This window comes from Eretmochelys imbricata, chromosome 3 (genome assembly GCF_965152235.1).
Source record: "Eretmochelys imbricata isolate rEreImb1 chromosome 3, rEreImb1.hap1, whole genome shotgun sequence".
Classification (NCBI taxonomy): Eukaryota; Metazoa; Chordata; order Testudines; family Cheloniidae; genus Eretmochelys; species Eretmochelys imbricata.
In genome coordinates this window covers 137,590,529-137,612,968 of record NC_135574.1, presented here as the reverse complement: position 1 = coordinate 137,612,968, position 22,440 = coordinate 137,590,529, and the positions used below count along the sequence as shown (strand labels likewise).

Genomic DNA, 22,440 nt, shown 5'->3' with positions numbered 1-22,440 from the left:
TCTGTTTGTTTTTGCTTAATGCAGATTTGATTTTAATATTAAACTGGATTTATTAAAAGGATATATAAGCCTGGCAGCTGCTCTCACATCTTGATGATGAAACATTTGTATCAGCACCCTGGAACCACTCCCCCTCCCACATCAGCACCCTGGAACCACTCCGCCCTTTGATAGTCTGTTTTTTGTTTGTTAAAAATACTAGTCTATGAAGTCTCCTGGGGGATCCGCTTATGAAAAATGACTGACTGCCTCTGCTGATACTGCTGTTTGCGTCGCTTCCGTTTGTCACACTGGCACAGCAATAACATCTTGAAAGTGGTTCTGAATGTTTTGTTACACAATGCGTAGCACATAGGGTTCACTGTGCTATTGATGTAACAAAGCCAATACCCCAGGTTCCAAAATGTTTTGGGGATACAGCTATCGCAAAAGGTGTTCACCAGAACCATGATGTTGTATGGTGTCCAGGTGATGATGAAGGCAAACAAAATAGCACTGAGCGTCTGTGCTGCTTTCTTTTCTTTGATAAGTGACATTCGTTTTCGCTTGGTGATCTGACTTCTGGTCTTCAAGGCAAACTTTTTGGCCAGGGTTGCTTCCTTGAAGGATAAAGGCAGGGCTGCGGACGTCTTAGCCACCGACGGAATGCCGTCGGAAACCTTGGCTGCCTCTACTGCTGACCCTGGCTGAACTGGAAGCTTAGGAAAGCTCTTGTGAAAGTTTCCTCCGTCCTCCACAGTTTTCTGAGAGTGCAACCTTTTAGGTTTCCTCTCCTTTGACCCCATGTCGGATTTCTGCAAGTCCTCCCCTGACCCATTCAAGTCTTCAGATGAGGGTAGTTTAGTGGAGTTGAGGATGGTGCTGTGACCAGGAAGCTTCAGCACAATGGAATAAATGGCCCTCGTCTCCGTGGCAATGTCTTCTTCATCAGAGGAGGCAGAGTTTTCAAGAGAAGCAGCGGCATCATTGTTGTTCCAGCTGTCGCTGCTGCTGTGCTCCTGGTCCCCCTGATCCTGGCTGGGTTTCCAGCTCTTTGTTGTAAGCCAGAAGTGGCATCGGCCATATTTCCTTCTGGTGGAGCGCTTCATACTCTGCTGCTGCAGCTCATAGCTGCTGCAGCTTCTGGAGCTACCAGTCTGGCGAATGAAGCGTGCTGCCTCAGCTTTGCTGCCCGAGGCCTGTAGCCCCGCTAACTCTTTGGTGCGTTTCTCTGTCTCCTTGTAGATCCTCCAGTATAAAATAGTCATAATGGTGACTGGTAAATAAAAGGCAGCTATGGCAGTGCCAAAAGTGATGACAGGTTCGCTTAGAAACTGGATATAACATTCATCAGGAGGCACAGTTCTTTTCCCAACAAAATACTGCCAAAACAAGATGGCAGGGGCCCAAAGAATGAACGAGATGACCCAAGCTAAGCCTATCATCATTCCAGCCCTTTTGGTTGTTCGTTTAGCTCTGTATGTAAGGGGCCTGGTGATGGAAAAATACCTGTCAAAACTTATGACAAGGAGATTCATGACAGAAGCGTTGCTGGCTACGTAGTCAATGGAGAGCCATAGATCACAAGCCAAATTTCCCAAAGCCCAGCGGTCCATGATGATATACGTGGTGAAAAGGTTCATTGAAATAACACCAATGATCAAATCTGCACATGCAAGACTCAGCAGGAAGTAATTGTTGACTGTTTTAAGTTGTTTGTTAACTTTAAATGCCACAATCACCAGGATGTTTCCTATGATGGTCACCAGTGCGAGGATGCCAGTGAGGAAGGCAATCAGAACTACTTGCCAGAGTGTGTGTCCACCCAGAGGATCTTTGTTCATGCCATCTAGTGACCTATTGGCTGTTTCCACAGTAGTGAAGGGAAAACTCTCAGTTGTCTGAGGGAAGTCATAGCTGCCAATGACTGATGTTGCATCCTCAAGAAGCCCTGTTCCCTGGGAATCTCTATTCCAGAAGAAGCTCACATTTGAAAACAAGGGGGAGACTGTAGTGTTATTGTGCAGGATCATTGTGACTTTCTGACATAGTCTGCGGAGAAAAAAATAAGAAGGGAGACAGTAAATCAAAAGCTTTTTTTAATAGGCCAAATACATTTGTGGTGTCACTCATATTGCACCAGTCATTAATTTGGATTATTTTCAATATTTTTAGGGCTTTCCTTAAAAATAAGTTATTGTTAATTAACATCACAAGATGCCAAACTAAAAGCCAGGTGAGCCCTCCCATATGTGAGTCTGAATCTACAAGAGAATCCAGAGGTCTATTTTTATAATGGATTAAGCCAAAACCCTGGACCCCACATCATCATTTCTTTGGGATATTCAAAATCCAGATCCACATTGGAATCTTGCAACTTGAGCCCAATTTCGTCAATATGGATGTATATGTATGTTTGTGTAGTGTACAATGGAGTCCCAATCCCTGTTGGTTCTACTACCTATAGAATAAGATCCCAGGATTCTCACTCTGAAGCCTAGTATGTCTGTAGGGCAGGGATGGGCAAACTTTTTGGCCCGAGGGCCACATCGGGGTTGCAAAACTATATGGCGGGCCAGATAGGGAAGGCTGTGCCTCCCCAAACAGCTTGGCTCCTGCCCCCTAACTGCCCCTTCCACTTCCTGCCCCCTGACTGCCCCCCTCAGAACCTCCAACCCATCCAACCCTCTTGCTCCTTGTCCCCTGACCAACCCACCCCCATCCAACCCCCACCCTGCTCCCTGTCCCCTGACTGCCCTGAACCCCATCCAAACCCCTGCCCCCTGTCAGGCCCCCTGGGGCTCCCATGCCCATCCAACCCCCCCTGTTCCCTGTCCCCGACTGCCCCCCTCCAGAATCTCTGCCCCATCCAACCACCCTCTGCTCTCTGTCCCCCCTGGTTGACAGCTCCTTTTATTTAAAATATCACAAGTTTCAATAATCTCTGGGATTTGTGATTTGTTATGGTTCAATTTTTAGTTCTCAGCCATTTTTGGCTTTTTCACACACATGACTGTATAAATTACATCCATGCAACAGCACGGGCTTTCAGGTACTAGTAACAGAAATAATAAAATTTACTTTTCATTATCTATAAACTATAGATACACAAAGCCGAATTCTCTCTCTCAAAAAAAAAAAAGCACAATCAATTATACACACCTGCATTTTCATATGCAACTTTGCCGGTTGTGAAAATACTGTAAGTGCCCTTTTACATGTGCAGGTACTCAATTTGCATTCACAAAAGCTCATTTGCACAGTTGGACCGAGGATTATGTGGGTCTTGTGGGTTCAGCAAGTATACTTGATTTTCAAACGGATCATTAAATATTTTATGAAAATGGGGAGGAAGGGGAGACTGATTCATGATAATTAGACCTTTATCCTCTTCCCAAGTATTGTAGGACCTGAGATAAACTCAACATCTCTCTCAAAACGTCAATCTGCATTCTCAACATTTTATCAAGTTCCTTGGACTCCTAACCTGGGATTTTACTAGATAGATTGTTATAAATCAATTTTACCACAGAGTAACCTTTCTCTAATAGTAACTCTGAAACAAAATACCTCATCAAAGAAGAGGTCTTTTACTGTAGGTCAGTTCAGAGTTGATATATTATGGCTTAATATGATAGACTTAAGCGGATATCAAAAAAGTTTGGTGTTAAAAGAGACCCGAAAAGAAAACTATTTTGTGTTGTGTTAGCAAAGCATGCGGGGAATAAGTCATTTAAAGTAATCTCATTATTTTGACCTAGTGTAAATGAACTGACACTACACACCATAGGTAATAATGAAAACACAGTTTGGGAGCCAAAGTAAGTGAAAATATTCGGTTAACCACTCCAATTTATTTAATAAAAAGAAGACGGTAACAGTTTTGATACCACGTCTGAATCTCATCTAATCCAATATATTTCTAGTCCACTCATCATTAGAGCATCTAGGTGGTGAAATCAGCAATTCAGGAGGAAATATGGGAAATTACATTTTTTGGCATATCTCTACAGGACTCTAATCATGAACAATATCCACAAATGCTGGTCCACAGTGATGTGAATGAGGCTACATACTGGTACAGAATCCACACTAGCAGATCACACTGAAGGACTGAAGCAATGGTCATTCTTTGGAAAATAATATCTAGAGCAGTGGTTCCCAAACTCGTTCCGCCACTTCTGCAGGGAAAGCCCCTGGTGGGCTGGGCTGGGTTGTCCGCAGGTTTGGCTGATTGCAGCTCCCAGTGGCCACGGTTCACTGCTCCGGGCCAATGGGAGCTGCTGGAAGCGGCGTGGGCCAAGGGACGTACTGGCTGCCACTTCCAGCAGTGAACTGCGGCTACTGGGAGCCGTGATTGGCCGAACCTGCGGACGTGGCAGGTAAACAAACCAGCCTGGCCCACCAGGGGCTTTCCCTGCACAAGTAGCGGAACAAGTTTGGGAACCACTGATCTAGATAAAGGGATTTTTCTCCTTGGGGTTAAACCAGAATGCTTTCTTTGCTATTTCTATTAATTTACTGTGGAAAAATTGAACATTTTTGGTAGGTCTATTAATTTTTTGGGGGGAAATGTTAGCATTCTTTTAAACATCTGTGAAACTACATGGTTGTAACTTAAAAGAAACATGAAACCCATGAAAGAGAAATTCAGAAAAAAAATTCACTGCGAAAATTTTGTTTCAGAAAAAAATTGAAAGATCAAAATTTTCTTTTTTTTCATTTTCTGTTATATTATTGTATATTATATTATTATTATACTACAATATGTTAGTAGTAATATTGGAAAACATGTCATGTCATAAAAGACAATGATTTTAGGAAAAATGATTCCAGGCTAACACAAGGCTATTAAAAAAAGCACTCCCTCTAAGTAGTATATGGAGTGCTTATCTTATTTTCTAGATCAAAGTGTCAAACTCTTTCATTACAACACAAAAAGGAGACATTTTGATCTACAAAATAAAATAAAATTAAATGTTTCAGTCTGTGCTAAGTGGCATCTGACATTAATTATTTTAAGAATAAAATAATATAATTTCCACTATTATATTATGTCATAACATATTTTGATATAACTTGACATGATATGATATCCTGTCATATTATTCACTGCTGCTACTGATATGTCATGAAATAATGTAAAATTAATAGAAGTAATATAAAAGTGAAAATAAAATAAAATATGAAATGCAAATTTTGTTTCCAAACAAATTTGTGCAATTCTTCTGAAAGAAAATTTTCTGAAACAAAATTTTCCATTCCAAAATATTTTTTCTTGAGAAATGTCATCAAAATTGACTTAGTTTTGCATAAAAAATGTTTAATCAAAATGGCATTTTCTGATGGAAAACTGACCAGCTGTACTTGAATACTGATTGTAAGAAGAAAGGTAATTGAGTGGGAGAATGTCCGAACACAGGGAGAATGCAGTATGTGTCACTAAGCAGCTCTACAAGGAATAAACGCTGAAGGAACAAAAGGGAATCAAATATTTTATAGCAGTAGCAGCACACAGAGCTGTGACTTTCATCCGAAAGGCTGATGTAAGAGGGTGACTCACCGCTTAATGACTGAGGCTAGCCAAACCTGACTACAAAATGAGTAGCTCCACCTGAGAGAAATCAGGCGATTTCAGTGTCAAAGCAGCAGGAAGGTGCAGGAATGGGGTAGAGGGGGCATCTAAGAAAATATGGCTATGTCTGCAGAGAGTAAGAAGGCCCCTGACTCAGCAGAGGAGAAGGCAGTGGTGGGGAGGGCATGTGGAGAAGAACAAACTCTAGGTAACCTAATGGTGCTGGAAGCAGAAAGTCAGACCCTCAGGGAGGAAGGACTGTGTCCAGCTGAAGTTAGGTGAGGACTGGGTGAGTCTGTTCTATTTTGAAAGTCTCTGTTGGAGTCCAGGTGGGTAATATTTAATTCCCTTTGGACTGTGTTTAAGAATCCCTGAAGAAGAAAAAGAAGAAAACAGAGGCAGGGTACTGTATAGTCAGCCCTGACTATGAGGGAGTACTCTGGATGCAGTTGGCCATACTGCTGGTGAGTTTTAACACCCCAGGAGCTGAAAAGTTCACCATTTTAATCTATCACACAATACTATATTACATAATAGTATATGACTAAAAGCCAAATTCCAAGCCTTTGAAGAAATCAACAAGGGTAACAGAAAATTTCCCAAATTCTACCTTTTGATTTCTTCAGATATGAGTACAAATAAGGTTTCCAGAGCCAGACTTATGACAAATATTGGCCTATGTATGGCTATCTATATATCTATTTTTGTGTGCTTTTGTGGATATCACATGCCTAGTTCTGGCTGTTTTAGTCAGAGCTTACCAGCAATTTCAATAGTGGCCACAAAACAATCAGAGTAATAACTTTCAACACTTTTATGAGAAATAAAAATAAATCTTTGGCAGAAATTAGAATTCGAACAGCTTATCCGAGCTATACATTTGCATCCCATAAATAAAACAGGAATAAAGTGTCATTAGAATCATTCAGTCCAACTACTAAGACAGCACACAGTCATTGTAGAGGACATATTGGATGTTAAACTTGACTTTATCCTTGACCTGTAGCTCATATTCTAAATGTAACTTCTGAAATCACTATACATACACTCTTGTCCAGCAGTATGATAGTGGGTGCTACTGAAAAGTAAATGCTCACCAACAGTTGCCATGTACAGTTATTCCCTACTGTAAGTACAAATATTATGGTGTCTTGTATAGCACACTGTACAAAGTGCATTAAGTACTACCTGTACTTAAGCTGGTGCTATTAGTAAGATCTTCTGTCTCATTGTGTCCTGGTACTTCCCTCACCAATGTTTGTTTTATCCACCCGCTGTCTATATTCTTCTACTTAGATAGTAAGCTCTTCAGAGCAGGGTGTCTATTATGTGTTTGTACATTGTCTAGCACAATGGTCTCTGGGCAGTACTGTAATATTAATGATGATTAATGTGTTAATTTGTTCTTCATCAAGTTTCTCATTAAAGTCTGATCTGGCAGGATGCTGAGCACATCCCATTTGGTGGAGAGTGCCCTGATCACTTACTGGCTTCAACAGGAGCGGAGGATGCTTAACACCTTGCAGATGGGGGCCTAAACTTGCATGCTATGACGTACATGATGCCTGCCAGCCTGCCTATACTAAAGGACTTAGAGGCATGAGGTGAAATGAAGAATGAGAAAGAATGGCTCAGGCAAAATGCCTGCAAGCACTGTGAGTGATGAACAAGGGTCTTGCCAAGCAGGCTAGAAAGAAAATCATTGCAATTGGTGGGGGAATTTTTCTCTCTAAATCAAAGTGTGGCAGTAGGAATGCACAACTGCTAATTGCATAATAAGCAATGCTAATTTATAGTCATCTAGTGTCTTTTATTCTAAAGCACTTCAGAAACCATGCAACAGATGCTTACAGATCATTAACACTGACAACTCCTACTGAATGTAGTTAGTCATAACTATGCCAGTTCCGGGATATTAGAGAGACAAGGTGGGTGAGGTAATATTTTTTATTGGACTCACTCACCTTGCCTCTCTAAATTCCTACTAAAATCAATGAGACCTGCAAAACTTTGGATCCTCTGTAAATCAGACTTTACACATATGCAGAGCCACTGAAATGCAGCCACTCCTGGACTGGATGGTGGCAACCAACCAGTACATAACACAGTGGAAGATTAGTGGGTTAAGAGGAAATTTTGGCAAAGTACCAGGGCAAACACTTACTCTTTTAAAAAGAACCCCATATGGTCTTTAATGTTCATATAAAGAAAAATGGATCTCACTATTCAGGTCCTATCAGAAAGACCTGTCCATTACACATTATATTTAACTAATCTACCAGCAGATAAAAAGCTGAGTCAGCAGGGCCAAGATTGGCCTCCTAAGTTTCAGCACAATTAGATACGTCAAACATGAAGGTGAATCTACTAGCACATCCTTCTCGAGACTAGTGTCTGAAAAGGTTTCTGTAGCGTGAAAGGAAGTACATGAATTGATACGTACAATCTAATGATTTTTTTCTAAGACACAGTGATTCTATGGGAGTAACATCTCGTGTATTTCAGAAGACCACCTGTAAAGAGACCATGAGGATGATTAGAGGAAGGGCAGGGGTGCTGGAACTAGGGGTGTGACAGCACCCTCTGGCTTGCAGTGGTTTGTATCCTATACAGGGTTTACAGTTTCATTCAAAGGCTTTCAGTACCCTCACTATAGAAATTGTTCCAACGCCACTGTTGGAAGGGTATAAATGAAACCAGACATAGGTTCTGGCATGTGCTGTATTCAGCTTTGGTGTGTATCTTTTATCTGTAAAGTGGTTCTGGGAGGTCTTTTCTTCATCCTCAATGAGAAACAGACACACTTGTCACCAACTAAACTGGATCTATCAAGCAAATCAACAGACATTTCTGAAACAATCCCAGGGTGCAGTCTTGTCTTGCAGGAGAAGCTGCAAGACAAGACTACCACACTGTTTACCCCTTTCACTGACGTCTCTGGGTTTATTACCTCTGATTAGGGGGCAGATGTAGTTCATGCTGTGAAGCATGTAGAATTGTTTTGTGTCTCATCCTTTTATATAACTTCTGCTGCCACAATGTTTCATGCTGTAACACATGCAGAAGTCAAGCAACCAGTCCTGTATCAACTGGACTTATCCCACCCACTATATATTTGATTTTTTTTCCCAGGAACAACTTTGTAGAGATGCAAAAGGGGGAGGGGGAGAGAATTCTGGTAGTTTTATTCTCTTCTCATTTATACCACTTTCACACCAAAAAAGTTCCATTGCCTTGAAAGAAGGAGGTCCTGATTTACACTAATGTATGTAAGAGGAGACCTGATGTACCTGAAACTTACTGAATGGAGGCTTATGGAAAACTCATTTACAATAACATATTTAGAACTTTGAAGAAAGTCACGGAGGAGGTGATGTGGCTGACCTCAGGTTCAGCTACATCGTTTTATATGTTTGGGTGAAACAAACGTGTATATGAGTCATCTTGATATGACAGTATTACAACTGTGTATTTACATGTCAGGGTGCATTAGCCACCATGAAAAAAAACCCTTCACATAAAACACATTGTTGGATCAGTGGAAACATACTTGCTACAATGTTAAATTTAGGAGCGAGACACGTCTTGTCCATAGTTCTCCCATGGGATGAGGTTAACCAAGAACAGTACAAGAGAGATTTTAAATGAATACACTTGCCAACTGCATGTCAGATATGATTAGTATAAGGGAGAGCAGAGCTTCCTTTATAGACATTAGAGGACAGAAAGCGGGAGAGAGGGGCACTGTACAAAGGTGACATCTAACACTTAGTGCAGGTTCTTGGTTGGAAGCTGGAAGCATGAGTCCACAATTTTGATTATATTATTAGAAAAGCTTTTTGAACACAAAAGTCAAGCTAATCTCGCCCCCCCTCCCCTCCCAAGGACTGGAAGGAGAGAGAAAACAACCATTGAAGGAAATGGAACTCTCAGAGCATAGACAGAAGATAAAAACAGTATGACCTTCCCAAAGGACTAATAAGAAAAATACTTGACATTGGTTGCATTTCCAAAACTCAGCACAAACAGCAAATAACTGAAGTGTCAATTGCTGTGGAAATTCATAACAAGCTATAGAAAGAGAGAGAACGAACAAATCTTGTGCATCTCAATATGCCTATGAAGTATCATCTTAAGGTAAACCAGTTAACAATCATGCATCTTGTTACTGTACGTATTGCAAGTTATGGTAACTCTGAGTAGATTTTCACCTAATCTCCTATTTCTATACTTACAGACAGCCGTATAAAAATTACATTCTGTAGCATCTTCCATATTACGAAGTATCTCCAAGTACTTTACAATATAGAGTCAGTTGCTGTGACTGTGCAGGAAAATGGAGTTGTTGTGCATTAAGGAAGAGCTCATGTTCAGCCTTAAACATTCAGATTGGTTTCATGGAGGGTTGGGGGTAGAGGGAGGGAGATGTTGGCCAGAATACCTGAGTTACTTCTGTTGTTTCAGAAAGTAACATGGGAACTCTAACTTCCATGTGACCAGCAGAGAAGTAGGATGGATCATGGTTTAAAGTCTCAAATAGAGGATAGCACTTTTAAATGTGAAGCGGACCAATACTCTTCTCCAGTACAGCAATGTAGTTTCAGTGAGGGAGATGAATATCCAAATGTGGTAGGTCCCCATGAACCTGTGGTAAAACTATAGCCCAAATTCAGCCAGTGGAGATGTCTCGGGGCAGAAGAACTGCAGCTCAACAAAACAAAATGTGAGATGATCATAATCATTATGTGTAAGATTTGTAAAATATATTACTTTGATCATCTTACATGCTACAGTGAAGGAAAGAATGTATATTTGTGGCCCAACCATACATAGTGACTTCACTAATGTTACTACTACATTCTTTTCAGTGGTTAGTGTTTTTTAAGTGAATACAGAGCTTGTGGAAGGTGCTGGACAGAGTACCGCAGAATGAAATGCTCTTCCCAGCATCATCCAGGAACAGGTGCAGGGCAGGCATTGGCAGTGCAAGCTGCCGCACACCTCCTTGCCATTGTGCTTCAATCATATCCTGTTGTGGAGGGATTATTACTTCACATTCTCATTGAACCACACTGTTAGGGGAGAAAAGTGCAATTGTAGACAGGACCACTCAGTTTACAAGATAGTTATAACATGGGTTTTAGGACTTGAATTTTCAGTGGCTTAAGGCAGTGGTTCTCAACCAGGGGTGCGTGTACCCCTGCGGGTACACAGAGGTCTTCCAGGAGGTACATCACCTCATCTAGCTATTTGCCTAGTTTTAAACAGGCTATATAAAAAGCACTAGCTAAGTCAGTAGAAATTAAAATTTCATACAGACAATGACTTGTGTATACTACTTTATATACTATACACTGAAATGAAAGAACAACATTTATATTCCAATTGATTTATTTTAAAATTATATGGTAAAAATGAGAAATAAGCAATTTTTCAGTAATAGTGTGCCGTGACAGTTGTGTATTTTTATGTCTGATTTTGTAAGCAAGTAGTTTTTTTTAGTGAGGTGAAACTTGGGGTACTCAAGACAAATGAGACTCCTGAAAGGGGTACAGTAATCTGGAAAGGTTGAGAGTCACTGGCCTAAGATAATTATATGATCAACTTCCCTATTCATTGTATACTGCTGATTCTCAGAAGGAGAGGGAAATGAATCCATTTGGCCGTCTGATGAAAACCATGGCAGCATGGTAGGATAAGCGCGGCTGTATTTGCTTTTGCCTCCTATATGTATTCTTTGGGAATTGGGTGGGGTGGAAAGAGGCTCAAGCAGGATGTGTGTTTGTTTGTGTGGGGGAGGGAGGGAGACTTTCTGATTTCACTGGTCCTTTTATCCATTTAATAATTATATTTTAATCACTTCTTTATTTCTTTCCCATTATATGGTGTTTCTCTCTTTCCCCATAGACTCTCTTTTCCTCCACACCCACTCCTTTACAAAGGCATGGCCTTTATTTTTCCCTAGAAGCTTTTTTCTGCTTTCTTTAAAAGGCTGTAAGACACATTTCTTATGAAGTTAAGAGTCCATTGTGCATGCTTGATTGGACATGGCCCCGAACACAGGGCAAGACTTGTAAATGCAGACTTGAGAATCCAAAATGTGATCTGTTTGTACAGCTAAGATAATTGGTTAGCTTATTTTTCTGCTTTATTCGGCAATATTTTCTTAGTTTAAATATTACAGAACTTTTCAGAGTGAACTATAAAAATGTTTTCTAATGCAAACAAATGAAAGGCTTTAAAATGTTTAATATACTTCTCTATATGAGTGGGTAATATACTTCTCTAGATGAGTGGGTTAAACCGTGAAGTGAAATGCTTTAAAATTTTTTAAAAGATCTATTTGTAAAATGCACAATCCCAAATCATGAACAGAATGAGTTTAAAAATCTAACTGTAGATTTTAAAATTACAAATAAAATATATTTGAATGAGACAGTGAAAGGGAGAAACTTCTAAGAACTGCAATCCAGCCCCTAGGTTTTTGCATTTCTCCTGCAAAAATTGACATCACTTGCAACTAAAGCAGGGAAATAAAACACATTTCTTACACGACTTCAGAGTGATATCAGCAACCATGGTCTAGTTCACACACATGAAGGCCTCAATCCAGCAAAGATTTATGCACGTGCTTAGCTTTATGCACTGAGAGTAGTCCCAGTTATTTCAATAGAACTAATCATACGACACATAATACATGAACTTGAGCACGTGCATACATCTTTGCAGAATCTGGGCACAAGGGACTAAGAGTCAGGGAAATTGTTTCCATAACCAAATATGTTGGTCAATTTCTATTACATATTTCCAACACAACCACAGACTGACTGTGAGATTTGGGGCAAATTCCTTTTGCTAACTCTTCAAAAGTGGACAATGATTGTGTCAGATACCTAAATTGAGGTACCCTATTTGAGATACGTTGAACACCGTCAGCTCCTACTGACATCACTGGTCACTTGCGAACTTTTTGGCCTCAGTCTTTTCAGGTTTTCCATTTATAAAAATAGGACTCTTAATCTTGCCTACTTCACAGGGATATTGTGATGCTTCATTAATGCTTTCAAAACACTTAGATCCATGAATGGGAAGTGCTAAGTATTATCATTATTTATTAAGTCTTCTATAGCAGAGAGCAAAGGAATGATTGCATTTAAATACTTTTGGTTTAAAATATATGGTGCCTTCTTCCTTACCACCCTTTCTGCTTAGAACAGCCTTCCATTCCATTTTTGCCAAACATCAGCTATCTCCTCCTTGAAACCTCAATTGCACCATGATGCCTGCATGCACTCAAATCAAAATATAGCTGCAATGTCTACCACTTGCTTGTGCTTGTACATGATTTTGGATTCGTACGTTCTTTGGAATATGGATGCTTTTTATGAATTATTGTTACACTATGGTAAAGCACCATGTACGGTGAGCATCATTACAAAGTCAATATCTGATAACAATGACCATGCTAAAGAACCTCATATAGCACTGTGTTAACCGTTGACCAATTCTGATTTTTAATGGCAACATTTCTTCATCTACATTGCTCTACAAATATGATAATGTGTTATATTTCCCTTTAGGGCCTACTCAAAAACTGGCCACCTACAATTTACTGGATGAAATGCAGGCAGACAAATGATGTGTTTGCCCTAATGTTTTGGCACTAACATGTAAGAATTAATCAGTTATATGAGTTGTATAATTCTGCTGCATATCTTTCTGAAATATTTGCTATAAATAATACATCCAAGTCATAAACCACAATCCATTTAAGCATATGGATTTAAAAGATATTCATACTTCCTGTATAGAAGTATAGTAGTACATCTTGTTTTTTATTCCAGACGCTCAGTGACTCATTTACCTCGTAATCTTTTAGAGCTTCAGAATAATACAATCCTGAAATGATTGAAAATAACCCCAGTGAGAACTTTCAGAAATGAGTTGAGTGATCTCTCAGCGTGGCTTTACCACTCTAGTGGCCCTGAAGTGAACCAGGGAATGACTTGAATATCATGAGTAGCAGTGTAATGCTATATTGAATACTGCATGTCACTCTTAGGCACAGCACAGCAACTGAGTGAAGGCATCAAAATCCTGATCAGAGGAAGTTTCCTCCTTTGTCACAATTGTTAACAAAAAAAATTAGGCTTTCCTAAATCAAGATCACACTCAATATTACCTAATCTAATCCATGATAGTTTTTGAGAGCAAGGTGTGTATTCTTGTGAAAGCAGAGAACTATATAGCAACTTCTCATACAATTTACTCTTCAGAGAGTTTTTCCTACACTTCTGCCCCAAAACTGACTCACATCATGGAAACCGCTCACACATTGAGACAAATTACACTGAGAGAATTACAGACAAATCCTGCCACTGTACTTATTTGAGTAATACCATTGACCTGAATGGAATAATGGGGGGAGGGGGTAGGCGGAAGAGGAAAGCAGTAGCATTTGACCATTATGGGTGTGTTTTTTCCCTTTTTAATCTGAAACTCTAGGGTGAGTTGAAGAAACAAACTGTCATATAATAATGTGTTTCACAGGAAAACCTGAGAGCATATGGCTGTCTTTTTTTTTTCTTTCACTCCACAAAATTCATCTGTGTTAAAGTGTTGATTTTGTTTTCTTTATTATTATTATTCGTATTACGATAGCTCATGAGAGCCCTAGTCATGGTAATAAGATTAGGTGCAAGGTGCTGCACAAATATTACACTGACCCTCAATTGCAAGACCATCCAGTTGTGCCACTGCTAATTCTGCCACTAGATATTTAAAGAAACTATTTCAAAAGAGAGGCTCATATTGGAGATAAAATGCAATTCATATGACTCATGTGACCTAATAATTTGTGTCTGTAATATATTGAAGTGAAAATATCTAGAGTTGGTCAGAAAATGGAATTTCCAAATCAGAATGAAAAGTAAAAAATTCATTTTTTTAGAAACAGAAATTCTGAAATTTGTATTTAGAAACATCAGAATGTTTTGTTTCAGTGATGCTGAATCATTTAATTTTGATAATGCTGAAGCACTGTAATAAAATATAGTGTTAAATATATAAAATACCATGCATCTGAATATAATAAAATTATCATATACAAGTATAAACTAAATGAAATTAATTTGAAATGAAACATTTCAACATTATCAAAATGAAACTAGAGTCAACCTTAATTTTTTGCTTTTTTCCACTGAAAATATAGTTGAAATTGACACATTCCTGCAAAATGTTTTGATTATGATAAACCTGGATTTTCCAACAGAAAACTATTCAGTTGAAATTTTTTCAGCCAGCTCTAAAAACAGGGCAACCAGTGAATAATATAACCTAATACAAATCTTTTTTAAAAAGCTGCAATACAATATCCACTAGATGGCACAGGAAGCATGCAGTAGCAAAAGGATGGACTCTGCAACAAAAGTGTTAGTAGTCTCTCATAAAGCTTGTGTGGGGTGATGTGGGCTTACTAAGTGATATCTATTCCTGAAGAGTACCCCTGAGGATAAATATGTATAATACAAATATAAAAATAGGAATCTTCAGTTTAAAAACAAGTATTAGAATCAGAGTAAGGGCTGAATCACAGAGAATCTGGCCAAGTGCTGAGGACTGGTTTTGCCTGGAAGTGTTTTCTCTAAATATCAGTTGGTGGGTGGGCAGAAAATGCTGAAGTAACTCACAGATCAATGGGACTGGGCATTTGTTAAATAATAAGCAATTGTTCTTTAAAAAAAATCCCAAATAATCCTATCTACACTATATGTCTTTAGGTCTTTTCTTCTTAACTGCAGAGCAGCTCAAATGAAAATATCTCCTTGTGGAAACAAGCCTGTCAGAGCAACCCTGCTGGGGGATGCTAATGACTGAGTTCTGGATTTATTTTAAATTTTTCAACACAATGTCTGTTGGTAAACCTTGTGCGAGGGCTTCTTTCCTGTGAGGATTATATTATGGTAGCTACATATTTGTTTACCCAAGTCTGTCTTTTACCTATCTTGTTGAAATGTACCCTGCGAACTGAAAGTTTATAATACAGTATTATAAAATCAGTAAAATTTAATCCTATTTGATTATATATGAAAGAATTACATATACACACACATTTCCTTAGGACCCTGGGTTCATTCAGTACACAAGATTGACCTGTTCTCAGGATGCATTGTGTGTGTGTGTGTAGTCCAAACACACATTTGTAGAACGTCAAAATCATTGTTTAATACAAAAAAAAAATTCCTCAGCAGCCATCCATCTATCTAGACATTTATACTTAACTCATCACCAAACATTTTGATGGTATTGTGCAGTTTTCCTTGTTGCTGAGTCTTTCATAGGGTTTTAACTCGATAGGACATAAAAATGAGACGCATGGAGATGTAATTACATTAGCAATATTTAAGCATAAAGGTTCCTATCTAATTAATGGAGTTTTGCATCTAAAACAAGAGAATAAATTGGACTAATGCTTATCTGTATTAGCTCTTTCAAGCCTGAAAACCCTTCATTTTGCAAACCCATTAAAGTCTATGAGAAACAACAAACAAATAATGGAAGGAGCTTTAAAAGGTGAGTTAGGAAGAAAACTTCCAGGGGAACTTTGATTCAGTGTTCTTGCTGCGATCCTCTTAAGATGTTGAATGTCTAGTCACTGTGTGCAGGAAGGACCCTTGTGCTGTACTGTCAGTGCACTTTGATTGTAAAACTTGTCTTATTGGCCATGGAATGATCCTGCAGTGGTGTCGAACTAATGCAGAGGCATTTATGCTACACCCCGTCCCTGTTGCTGGCATGGTGGGTGAAAGGGGGAATGGTGTTTTGTGTGCGTGTGTCTGTCTGTCTCTATGGGGAAAACCACAGTTTGGAGAGGATCCAGATAAAGGAGACAAGTATGATAAATTTGGAAGGAATGACCTGCAAGAGGTTAAAACAAAGAGAGAGGTATAGCTTGGTAAAAAGACAACTAAGGTTATCTGGTCACTGTTTACAAGTATGTGAACAGTCCGCATTGAAAGGAGGAAGAATATGTGAGGTATCTATTCCTACTGGGATGAAAACAAGGACTCCTGGATCTAAAAGCAGCAGCAGCTGCAATACTGCTTGAGTTAAAAGATCAGTTCCGTTCACTGAAAGTAGTAATAGCTCTTATCTTCTCCCATCCTCCCCCCCCCGCCTGCTACAGAAAGCAGGGTCCTTTCTAACAGGGGTAGCTAAGTGGGGAAATAGATAGAATTAGTAGGGTGAAGACATTGTGAATTCAAAATAATCCAATTGATTTATTTTTTAATTATACGGTAAAAATGAGAGAGTAAGCAATTTTTCAGTGAGAGTGTGCTGTGACTCCTCTGTATTTTTACGTCTGATTTTGAGTATTTTACTATGCAAGTAGTTTTTAAGTGAGGTGAAACTTGGGGTATGCAAGCCAAATCAGACTCCTGAAAAGGGTGCAGTATTCTGGAAAGGTTGAGTGCCACTGCTCTAACATATCTAAGCATGTCTAAACAAGGCAAATTATACTACAGAAGGTTTAGTCACCAAAAGTAGTATTTTACCAAGATTAAATTTCAGAACTATCAATCTGCTAATAAGCATATGCCCCTTTACCAAATAATAAACAGAGAACTGAATATGGTTAGTAAAGATTCTATATTTAATATCATGTTTATGAAGTCTAATTTTGGCATCAGGCCTTCTATAATACATTTATTAATTTATTTAATGCTCACACAAATGTACTTCATAATTTCCATGTACCCATCATAAAGTTGAGCCAAATATTGCAAATGTCTGTGTGTCTGTACATATATATTTTGGCTGTACAGAGGTGAGGTTATGAATATTATAATATTCTGCAGTTCCTAAAATATGCTAGGCACGGCACATTTGTCCCTTTTTCAAAGAACATATGTTTTAGTTTGACATGACACAGAGAAGAACAGGGTCAACATTAATTGTACCATGTGTTTACACAGCACAGACTAGTGCATAACATGAGCAGAATTATTTTTGTGTATACTATAAATAAAATAAATTAAAGTCTCATTCCTTGTATGTCTGACAATCAAAGTGGAACTTAAGGAAGGAGCTGAATAAGGAGCGCATAGATAAAAGAGACACTACTGACAGCTTTCATGAAACCCAGCCCACTCGTATTTGAAAAAAAATGAAAGCACTTCAGGACTCTCTGTATTAATACCTGTGTAACTGGCTCCAGGTGTTCAGTACTTTGACTGGAATGGAGGAAAAAGTCAGGTTTCCAGAGGAACCTAGATTGTGGAGGGAGCTAGGGCTCAGGAATGCAAGCTGAGACTAGGTGGCTTGGCCAAACAGTAGAGCTTACATATTTCCTTTGCCTACAACTTGGCCTGCTGCATCACTCACTGCGAATGAAATAAGTCCCTGAACAAAATTCCCTAATTAACCAAATATTAGCACACAAACACAACGATCACAGGGTGACCTACATATTCCTTTCTCAGATCCATTCAGCATCGTTATCGGAGGACAAAGGGCAAAATGTGAGGAGGAATATAGCAAAAAATGAGAGCTGCAAGAAAAGAAAACATTATTCACTGAACTCTCTCTCCAAAACCTCTGTTTCCAAGCCTAAGTCAATCAGTTGCCATGTGGTGAGAACTGCACATAGTTCAGTCCTGGCACATGGATTGCTACACATATCTGACACCCTGACACTTCCGCTGACCTGATCAGCCAACTAACAGATGCCCTTTTTGTAAGGGCAGGTCTGGAGGTGATTATTGTCAGTTGCTGCGTGGACAATGAGGGGAGGTGGGGAAGGGAGAGAGAGTGTTTAGTAGCTTATTGAACTTATTAACTCAAGACAAAATTCACTCCATCTGCTTGAGGATGCAGGCTATACACAGGAGGAATGTAATGGAGATGAACACATGAAATACATCTCTAACCTTAGGCCAAGAGGTAGGGCTTCTATGAAGACCCATCCAGCTGCTGTTCCGGCCTTGGAATAGTGGCTGCAACCCCTCCAATGACTGGGTGCTGGGGCTACTGGATCCATATGAATGTGGATCTGCTGCCAATCCCCAGCCCACCCTCACTGAGGCCTTTTACAGTCAGCCTACAGGAGGCCAGTATAGGGATCCTTTTTATGTTCATAGGGAGTGTGACTCTTCCACCAGCAGAGTCTCTGTCCATGTTTTAAGTGGTGCAGAGAATGTTTCACTGGCCCTCCACATCACTGGTGAATTTCACCAATGGTCCTTTCTTTGTCTCACACTCTGAGATGCAATTCAGAGGGACTGGTATATAATAAGGCAAGTATTTCTGATTTATTCTTAATCAAGTGAGTTGCTCAGCACTGTCCACACAAGGTTCACTGTTTTGTTTCCTTGATGAAGCTTGCTTTGGAGTTTGGCACAGTATAGCTGGCACAGTATAGGTTGCCTGATATGCAACAGACAACATAGATGTACTCTTTACATGTCAGTTCTATAATGTTGTGCCTGTGTGAACAAGTTGGCTCCTTAAGAGAATGATTTCCTTTCATAAAACGGTGCAGTAGTCAGAGATTAATATCCCAGAAAAAACTGACGTTCCTCTATCATTCATGACAGTTACAAAGCCTGTGGTACACAATGGAATAAAATCTATATTGACTGCTCAGCAGTTAGTACAGTGGTAATATATGGTAGGAGTCAGAAACCCTTGCTGTGTCAACGAAGGTCCTAACTATATCTACTGTGTTTAATTACCATGCTTAAAGCTGGCAGCCACCCAGCCATATGGTTCAATCCAGCCATTGTGCTGTATCTGAGATTAAACTGAGTTATAAACATATAAAAGACCCACGCTCTAGCCCAGATCATTGCAGAGTGTGAACACAGTTTCTTAATACAGTTATTACAACATGATTTGCTTCTGTCCACGTGCCACGCAGGGAAGACCAAACTATGTGGTAACATGTTTGGGATACTACCATATTTTTACACAGTTTTTAGACATGACAGATACTGTAATGTACATGGGGCCTGTTGGGAATATCATAAGCATGACGTATGTGTAGTGCATGAGTTTGGACAGGCCAGGGTAACAATCATGGTGAACTAGCTGGCTTCAGCCTACTCTTTGCTTGACATGAGTGTTGCCTTACAAATTTGTCCTTATGTGGACTTGTTTAATAATGGTTATAGTGGCTGTGTAGGACAAAGGCGATGTTTTGTTGATGGAATGTACTATGTTGAAGGACAGAAGAGGAAATTAATTAGTACAATAATGTACTGCCAAAAAGACCTTGTATTGGGAAAAACAGGAAAGTGCCTACATTGAGTAAGGTAGTCAGAGTGCAATGAAAATAAACCAACTGGAAAAGAGTCGTGATGATATGAAAATAGCATGGACAGCAAAAGTTGTGTAAACTGAAGGTCACTATGGAGACATATCAGCCTAGGGCAGTGGTTTCCTTGACTCCGCTGCAATCATAAAGGAAAGTAACCCAGGGGGAAGAATCCAGAGGGATTCTGAGTCATTAGTAATGTAAAATAAGAAACTCAAGTACAAAGGGTGTCTGCATGGAGGGTTTGGTTTTAACTGTAACTGCTCTGAAAGAGATGGTCACAAAGCTCAAAGGTGTATATTAAGCAATCTATAGTCTCCCATGGGGGATGTTTGGACATACAGGTCTTAGTCAAGGAAGAACATGGCTCAAAAAACCTTTGAGAGTAATGCTATAAGTAACAAGAAGTATAAAAACTCCCATAAAAAGGGATGTTGTATGGAATAATTATATTTAACAGTCTTGTGCCTCAGGGCAAGTTAAAGGGGGTTAAGAAATCCTTCAGGCACTTAAAAACACGGGAAAAAATGTTAGAAGAAAAAGTTAAAGAGGGCTGTAGCCCACAACCAAGTGCCAGCCACAGCGTTAGAACAACTAAAAGCACACTTAGGCAGAATATGCAGCTGCGGGAAGACAGAAAGTAGAATAATATGCCGGGAGCGAAATATGCTGGGAGTGCACAGAATTTAAGGAAGTGATTAAGGAGAGGTAAAGGCACTGTTGCCTCACTCTCCACCACCCACGCCCCCAGGAAGATGTTAACCCTGATTTGTACACCCTCCACCCTTGGATTTTGATAATAACGATCATACGTGGCATTATCAGGAAACCAACTCCCAAAAAAGATATCTGGTAAAATGGCCCCAAGTATTATAAAAAACTATAGTTAAAACCGAGCCAGTGTAAAAATGGATAACAGCTGCAAATTATTGCAAATATAACCAATAACACTACAGCCACCTTGGAATTAACTGATAAGATAATAAACCTAGACACAAAGGAACCAAGACAACAAAACCCTTTTGCAAAAATGCCAGGCAATGATATATAAGTATGCTAGAACTGTAAGGGGATAGTTGGAGCCTTGTAGGAGAAATTCAGGAGAAGGTAAACGTAAATCTGTCATTCATTGCTTGTATAGTAAGTATGAACTCAAGGCCATGCTTTTGGTTCACATGACGGTTTGAATTAATGCACAAGTGTCTCGGTCCTGAGTGTGTGGTAAATTCCACCCAACAGGCCAGCAGGAGGGACATGGACAAGATTTCCTAGGTTTTCACACATCAATTACTACTATTTAATCTTTCCTAAAATTCAGGTCCCTTTAAGGTATCTCAGAGTTGGTCACCCAAAACTGAGCACCCAAATTACTAGCCAATTCCTTTTCTTTTTGTCTCTCTCTCTCTCATAGGAGTGTCTCAGCCCTAATGAGTGAGCTGGAGATAGGATAAAGAGTGATGGACTTTTCCATTTCTCTCCCAAATGCACATCCTCAATCCTTCCCCACACTTAAAGAATAACAACTTCAATTTAAAAAATATTTTAATTGGTGTGTAGTTTGTTTCCTTTTATACTGCATCACAAACTCATCTTGCTCATCTTTTTGTCACAGACAAGCTGAGAAAACTGCAGGGATGTCATAAAAAGAACAGTTAAGCAACTGGCTTGGCTTCTGAGTCAACGGAAAGTCTTTATTTATACATGAAAGCTTTTCCTTCTGATGAATCCCCCATTGCTGGTGCAGAACAGCGAAAGATACATAATGCAAATACCATACCACTGGTCAATTAAAATAACAAGGTGGAATTGCTTTGGGAAGAAAGCAATTCTTTAAGAGTGAGATTTTAATTTACACAATTTAGCGCATTGATAGCTTTGAGACTAGTGGTTGATGGTATTGCTATTATCTTTTTAGAAATATTGGGAAGACTTTCAAAGACACAAAATAGAATTAGTTGTCCAATTCCCATGGAAAGCCAATGCTCCCTAGTCTCCATTTTTAACATTAATTAGACTATGGTTGCATCCTACTCAAAGTGATCTCAATGGTATGGAATTGCCTGGGGTAAATTCATTTATACCAGGAAGTTTTCTACTGGTACCAGTTGGTAATCCTCTTTTCCTCAGATCAGAGTAATAACCATTTGGATTTGTAACAACAAATGCAACTCTGACTTTTTTAAAAAACAACAACAACTAAAAACTAGTGTCTACCTTGTCGTCCTGCATTCCCATCAAATGTTATGTGGATACAGTGGAGAGTTAAAAAGCTACAGAACAATGGCACAGTGCTCTGAGGACAAGGACACTGTAGACATAACATTTAGCAGTTTAGCGGGTGAACATCAGTATACCAGGAAGTACAGAAAGTGAGCACTGGGGGTTTCCGTAACTAAGGAAACATTAGCAATTGTGAGCTGAAAGAAAGAGATACTGAACAGTTACACCACATTTGTCACATTTGTTACACCAAAATAACATGCAACTAAATCCCCTTAACACCCATATTAATTCACTACAAACTGTGAATTGCTGTACACTGCATGAGAACAGGTGCAAGAAATATAACACG

At 39.3% G+C, this 22,440-nt stretch overlaps 1 protein-coding gene across 1 annotated transcript in view; it reads right to left on the bottom strand.

The window, feature by feature from the left end:
• Positions 1-203: 203 nt before the first annotated feature.
• Positions 204-22,440, bottom strand: part of CHRM3 (cholinergic receptor muscarinic 3) — a 182,455-nt gene continuing 160,218 nt past the window's right edge. The window contains exon 2 of the mRNA XM_077811861.1: positions 204-2,031. Coding sequence (XP_077667987.1) covers positions 204-2,031 — 1,828 coding nt within the window. The remainder of the gene's footprint in view (positions 2,032-22,440) is intronic.